At 41.6% G+C, this 7359-nt stretch overlaps 1 protein-coding gene across 1 annotated transcript; it reads right to left on the reverse strand.

The window, feature by feature from the left end:
* Positions 1-211: 211 nt before the first annotated feature.
* On the reverse strand, positions 212-1475 carry LOC136067083 (uncharacterized). The gene is made up of 2 exons (XM_065772363.1): positions 1356-1475; positions 212-496 (listed from the first exon to the last, which is right to left on the reverse strand). The coding sequence occupies exons 1-2, from the start codon at positions 1473-1475 to the stop codon at positions 212-214; spliced, it is 405 nt and encodes a 134-aa protein (XP_065628435.1).
* Positions 1476-7359: the final 5884 nt, after the last annotated feature.

Here is a 7359-nt window from a genome sequence, read left to right on the forward strand (position 1 = left end):
TGATCTTCTTGATAACAAAAGGCCTAGACCATCTTGGCTTCATCTTTCCTCTCAGATCAAAAGTTTCATCTCTTAGTACCTTTAGGACTAGATCTCCTTCCTTAAGGTTCCTAGGTTTCACCCTTTTGTTGAATGTTCTAGCAATCCTCTTTTGATAACATTGCACATGGTATTGGCTTTCATCCTCTTCTCATCTATCAAGGCTAACTATTCATATCTTTCTTATCCAATCCTCTTCTAGGACCTTGGTCTCCATGAATACTCTCAAATATTGTATCTCTACTTCAATGGGAAGCACCGCTTCACACCCATAAACCAAAGAGTAGGGAGTTGCCCCAGTCGATGCATGGATAGAAGTCCTATTACCCCACAAGGCAAATGGAAGCTTCTTGGCCCAATCTTTGGTTGCTTCTACGGCTTCATTAGTTTGTAGTCGATATGGTGAAGACTTGTGATGCTCAATGTTGTACAACTCCATGATCCTTTGGACCTCTCCCTTAAAGAAGGAACCATTATCAGAGATAATCTCTTGCGAAACTCCAAACCTGTAGATGATGTTGTTCTCTATGAATCGGGCCACATGCTTGGCTTTTAGTATGTAGTAGGAGGCTGCCTCTAGCACTTGGTGAAATAATCAATTGCAACTAGGATGTACTCATGCCCATTCAAGGCTTTAGGAGTTATCCTTCCAATCACATCTATTCCCCATACCAAGAAAGGCCATGGAGAGGTCATACTATATAACTCATTAGGTGGGACATGGTTCAACTTTGCATGTGTTGGCAATCATGGCAGCTCTTTATGAAGTCCATGCAATCGGCTTCCATTGTATTCTAGTAATAACCCATCCTCAAGATCTTCTTTGCTAACAACCTCCTATTCATGTGAGGACCACAAATCCCTTGGTGGACTTCTTCCATGATTCTTACGGCTTCTTCTTTCTTCAGACAATAAAGGTGTATCACATCATAGGACCTCCTATAGAGTTGACCTCCACATAGAATGTACTGCATTGCCATCATCTTAACTGAATGATGTTCTTTCCTATCGGCACCATCAGGATAAATTCCCAATTCTAGAAAGTTCATGATATTGTAGAACCAAGGGACTCCTTCCTCTTCTATGGCCAAGACATCCAAATCCTCATTCTCTTTGTGTACTAATTGATAGCTTTGCTTGATCTCTAAGGGTCATGTTTATACTCCTTCAGGTATTTCAACCATAAAGGCCAGAGTAGCCAAAGCGTTTACAAACTGATTCTAAGCCCTAGGGATGATGGTGTATTCAACTTTGTCAAAAGTTCTTGTCAACTCTTTCAATTATTGCTATTAAGGCTTTAGGTGTTCTTCTTTCACCTTCCATAATTTTTGTTCTTGGGCTATGACCAAAGTCGAATCCCCAAAGACTTTGGCTTCCTTTACCCCTAGCTCTCGTAAGGCTTCCATTCTGGTGATACAAGCCTCATATTCTGCCATGTTATTGGTTGCTTCGAAGTTCAAATTAATGGCCAAAGGTACATGAGATCCATCAAGAGTGATCTAGAGTACCCCTATACCATTTCCATACTAGTTCACGGCTTCATCGAAATACATCTTCCCTACCCTTAGTTCTATATCCAAAATGTCCTTATCTTGGAAATCCTCCCTACCACTTTCTCCCTTTACAAGGTTCTCGACACAAAAATCTTGACAACCTTCCACTCAAAGCAAGCTTTTCAAATAGGTATTTCAACGGATCCATTTTAGCAACTATCCATACTTGGAATGGTAGGATGATATGTCTTAGTTTCTGTACAACCCATATAAGAGCGAAGCATGATTTCTCTATGGGTGTGTATCTAGTCTTATAGTTATGGAACCTCTTGCTTAAGTAGTACAAGGCTCTCTCATCCTTATCATTATTTTCTTGTCTTAACATGTTTCTTACTGCATCCCCTATGATTGAGAGATAGGGGAGCAAAGGTTTCCCGGGTTCTAGAGGTATTAAGATAGGTGGGTAGAGAAGATACTCCTTAATAAGTTCAAAGGCTTTCTAACACTCATCATTCCATGTATGGGGTTCATTCTTCCTCAAAAGTTTGAAGATGGGCTTACAATTGGAAGTGAGTTTGGTGATGAATCGGCTAATGTATTACAATCGGCCTAAGAATCCTCTTATCTCCTATCCCTCTTAGGTGGAGGCATGTCAAATATGGTCTTGATCTTTGATGGGTCGACTTTTATCCTTCTATCACTCACTAGGAAGCCGAGTAATTTTCCAATAGTTACTACAAAAATGCTTTTTTGTGGGTTTAATCAGTCTATATTCTTTGATTCTCTCGAAGAACTTCTTCAAATTGGTGATATGACCTCCTCTATCCTTGGAGTTCATGATCATATCATCAATATATACTTCCACTTCATTGTGCATCATATCTTGTAGCAAGGCTATAGCCATCCTTTGAAAAGTTGCACCTGCATTCTTGAGCCCAAATGGCATTACTGTGTAACAATAGATTCCCCATTTAGTGGTGAAAGTAGTCTTGGTCATATACTTAAGAGCCACCTTGATTTGGTTGTATCCTAAAAAACCATCCATGAAGGACATTAGAGTATTACTAGCGGTATTACCAAGACGTCACCAAGGTAGGCATACCTTCCAGGCCCATAGATTTTCCTGGAATACTCAATCGCCTCCAACTTAAGGTTCCCAACAAGCTAGCTAAGCTCCTCATGCTCTATTACAATGGGCCAAATTTGAAAAGAAGGTAGTATTAAGACAAGTCTAAGAAATGCGAGAGAGAAAGAAATGCAAAGAAGAAAGTGCAAGGGATAAGGATAAAGAGAACTCATTACTTGTGTGCCCTGAGGAAAAGGATAACCCATGAGATTAGGGTTACGCCCAACAGGATGCTTTCGAGCAAACCCATTAGGAACGTAGGTGTAGATTGACCAAGGCAAGTGAGGAGGGTCAATAGGGCCACCAATAACCGGGCCAGCCGTGCTCTGAAATGATCATCGCATTTAAGTATCGTCAAAGGCAGAAATGCAAAGGTAAAAAGGAAAAGGAGCTGGAAGAAAGAAAAGTACATACCTCGATAGGAAAAAGAGCTGTGAGGCGGGTCACGCAAAACTCCTCATAGTCAAGGTCGCCCAAGAGCCGCTCTACATAGGGGATACCACTCCTCCATAGTTGGTACATACCATCCGTCATCGAGAGTAGGGAAAGCATGAACGAAGGAGGATCTATCAGAACCTGAGGCATATCTGCACCCACTAGCTAGTAGGAAATTCTCTCAGCCAAGTAAAGAACCCTCAAACCAATACCTTCTAAGGGTTGTGAGGTCCCAAAACAGATGATGGCGGTTGCCTTTAGGCTTGGGTTAGTAATGGGAGGAATACCCACCCAAGGTTCCCAAGTGGTCTGCAGAAGCACTCGTGGTTAAAGAAAACTTTTGAGACATGCGATGATAGCTAGGAGAGAAGATTTTTACTCACTTCTTCAGAGGAGAGGTTGTTGAGGTGAGCTCAAAGTGAAGGGAAGTCCTTTAAGTCCACATCTGCACCACGAGCAATGAGGCCATAGTTCAAGGCCCAACACTGCAAGAAAAAGAATACAGAGAACAATTTGCAAGATGATAGTTTGCAAGAATATAGATAGCAGTTTGCAAGATGACATTTTACAAGTAGAGAGTATGGTATAGTTTTCAAGATGACAGTTTGCAAAATAGAGCATGGATACAATTTGCAAAGAGCATGAAATGCAGTTTTGTGAACCTAGATGGCATGTGAATAAACATAGTTTATAAGAGTACGAAGTGCAATTTGTGAAAATACATGAGAAAAGGAAACAAGTCTAACCTCAAGGAGCTTCCAAGGCCTCTCCAGCTGGCGTAGAGTCCCTCGACTGAGTGTGTCCATAGTCGAATAGAGGTAGGCAAGAAAAGCCTAGCCCTAGTTCGCCTCTTGTGCAAGCTTGAATTTGTAGAAGAGAGCAAGCTACCTCAAGGACACCATCTACCCTCCTTTGGCAAAGAGGTATGCCCTCAGCAAAAATAGCAAGAATGCCCTAGCCATCTGAGCATAGTCATTAGGCATCGCCTGAGAAAGTGGTCTGTAGTCTGTCTCCAGGTAGACGTAATGGATGTGCTCACTTGAGTGCCTACGCCCTAGTCGGTCTATGCCTAGCTGAATATCTGGCTCACCCTCTAAATCAATGATGGGCCCATCGAATTTCGGGCCAGTCATTCGGTGGATGTCATGGGGAGTCATCATCATCTCCCTCTTAGCGACATGGCAGGTATGGGTAGTATCCTACCATCTCTCAACTAGTGCCTGCACTAGGATGCCACTAGCAACACCCTCCTAAAGTAAGCACATAATGGGCTTGAAGCCAGCTGCATGCACTAAGGCCTTTGTATCTTTTGACAAGGCCCTATACCATGAAACGATACAACTAGTACTATCCTTACCCATGAAGGGTAGTAATACCTTCAAAAGATGAGAACAGGTCCATGATAATCATTTTGGATAAGAGAAATAAGCGAAAAAATCATATCAGGTGAAATTTGGAGTTTCCGAGTACCAACATGCCTATGCAGGACCTGTGCATGTGTACGCAGGGTCCCTGCATGCGTACGCATGTTGGGGCATGCATCCATATGAACTGATGAACATGGACATGTATGCATGAAGCTTGCTACGCATGTATGCGTGATGCATGCGTATGCATGGACACTGATTAAACGGGCTCTTCGACAGTTTCAACCTACCATGAATCAAAACTCATCCTAAACATGTTCCTACCCCTCCTAGGACATTAGGTTTTCACCTAGACCCATCCTACAACAAACCCCAACATTTAGAAGTCCAAAAATGGATTGAAATAGAAGATCAGAGCAAAACTTGAAAATGAGAAAAGTTTGAAAAACTTACTGATTCAGTTCGTGCACCCTCTAAAAGGTGGTTTTGTGGCCTGAAAGTTAATGGATGGGACTCTGTTAACCTTATGGCTCCATCCCAGTGGGTGAGATTGAAGATTTCGCCAGAAATTATGTAGAAGTTTTCTTGGTTTTGGGTGCCATTGGAGAAGATGAGAAAGTTTGGTGGAGGAGGAGATTTTCTGATTCCATAAGGGATGAAGAAATGAAGAGAAGGTAGGAGCTTTTGTAGAGAAAAAAGGGAAGTTGAAGAGTCAGAGAGAATGTGAAGAGATGAGGAAGATGAAAAAGAATAAGAAGAAAAAGGAATGGTTGGTAACCATTGAAGAAAATTGAAGAGGTGGAAAGGTGTTTGATGACTAAACTACATGTAGTTTAGGCCTCCCACTAAATTATGTGTAGTTTAGCAAAAAAAAAAAAAAAAAAAAGAATATTCCCAATGGACTCTTGGGAGATGGGAAATGCAAGAAAAATTTCAAAAGCGTCCCCAATAGGTCATAAAATGACAGAAATACCCCTAGTAAATCAAACGACATAAAAATCCTGAAAGCACTCCTCAATGGAATGGAAGGCCCAAAAACATTCCCCAGTAGATTCAAAATCACTAAGGAAGCTCCTTTGTAAGTTAAAATCATCAACCAACTCCCCAGTAAGTCACAAAGATGAGAGTTTTTCCCCAATGGATCAGAACCCTTGAAGACTTCCTCGTAGGTCCAAGATACCAAGACCACTCCCTCGTTAGTTACCATTGAGATTTTTCCCTAGTGGATCAAAGTCCTCAAGGACTTCCCTGTAGGTCCAGAGCACTAAGATAACTCCTTCATGAGTTATGAGGAAAAGAATTCTCCCCAGAAAGTCAGGATGATCAATAAAATCTTCCAGAAGAATTATCCCTAGTGGATCATATGTCATCAAAGACTTCCTTATAAGTCAAAAGCTACCAATAAAACTCCCTTGCGAGTCAGATTCACCAAGATCACCACCATGCTTGAGCACATATCCTGCGAGAATTGAATGTGTAGGCACAAACCCCCAGACAAGAAAAGAGAAAATACAAAACTAGAATCGAACATGTACACCAGAATTGAGGCGCAAGCCACCTATAAATAGAAGAGATTGAGATAGAGGCAAGAGCCACCTAGAATAGAAGAGATTGAGAAAGAAATAGAAATTACCAAAGGCAAAAGCCACTCGGAGAAGTTTGAGGCTAGAGGACCAGATGGACACCACAGATATGTATCCTTTTGAGCTCATAAGAGCACCTTGTTCGTTTGGTTGATGGTTGAGGCTGTTGGCCATGTTTGTTTTTATTGTTTAGTGACTCTAGGATAATGAGTCACTTTCCTTTTACTTGTAATTGGCAAATTGGGTTCTTGAATAGTGAACCTGTTGTTGCTCGTTTCCTGAGTAACACTTGTGGGACTTTGGACATACGAATCCCATGCAACTTTGCCGAGTTGCAACCCGCCCCATGTATGAGTGTTGTTTGTCATGTGTGTGGGTTGGGCTCGAGCTATATGTCGAAACAAAATGTTTTGTCTCTTATTCTTTTGATTCTGTTAGCGAAGCTCATGAATCAAAAGATGTGCAACTATAGACACCTCATTTTGTAACTCTTACGACTTGGGTCCTCGTTCCCTAATGATGTTAGAATTCTAAATCCCAAGGTTGGTTTAGAGCCCAATCAGATGAACATTGACTCATTGAAAGTGTTTACGAAAATGGCCACCATGACAAATGGTAGGCACCACCACGAGGATGGTTTCCTTCACCTAAGATTCTCACCTTCTATCTCTAAAGTCTGAAACTAGAAACTTCAAAGCTATCGAACTGATTCTCTTCATTTCTTAACTCTGAACTACTCTCCGTTCTATCACTTGAAATGGCCTTAAATGGCGCATGAACAACAGATCAGAGTTGTGTGGGTGCTAAGCTACATGGGTCTACTAAGAACAAAGGCCTGAGCGACGCTTGTCCTCACACGCGGGGACGTGTGGGTCCATATGGCGGCGCGTGATGAACACGCACCACACCGAAAGTAAGTTAGAGGGCTTCCGAGGCTTGTGTACTCTATATGTATGCTCAGTGTTGTGAGGCTTTGTGTATGAAAATGAAGTTTTTTATAGCATAGATTAGAGATAGGGTGTGTGTGGTGACTGTATGAGGATGTGTGTATTGTGCACAGAGTGAAAGTGTAAAATGCAAAGATAGGAAATTGGGAAATGAGAGATGGGTTTAAGGTTTACCTAGCTGATGTACCTCCTTCCTTTTCCTTTTTCTTTTTGTTCTCTTTGCTTTGATGCTTGCTGGTTGTGGTTATTTTTGTTGTTTTTGATTTATGGTTGCTTCTATTGATGCTTGGCTGAAAGGGAAATACAATAAGCAAGTGAGATACAAACTAAGCAAAACCCAGAAAAATGAGTAGAGAAATAAGAGAGAAG

Source organism: Quercus suber, unplaced genomic scaffold (genome assembly GCF_002906115.3).
Source record: "Quercus suber isolate HL8 unplaced genomic scaffold, Cork oak 2.0 scaffold_57, whole genome shotgun sequence".
Classification (NCBI taxonomy): Eukaryota; Viridiplantae; Streptophyta; class Magnoliopsida; order Fagales; family Fagaceae; genus Quercus; species Quercus suber.

Excerpts from the sequence above, each read along its gene's own strand:
- LOC136067083 (XM_065772363.1), bottom strand. The coding sequence starts at position 1,475 with ATGGCAGAATATGAGGCTTGTATCACCAGAATGGAAGCCTTACGAGAG. Across the intron at positions 497-1,355 it reads AAGAACAAAAATTATGGAAG|GGAGAGGTCCAAAGGATCAT; the intron begins GTGAAAGAAGAA and ends TCCTTCTTTAAG.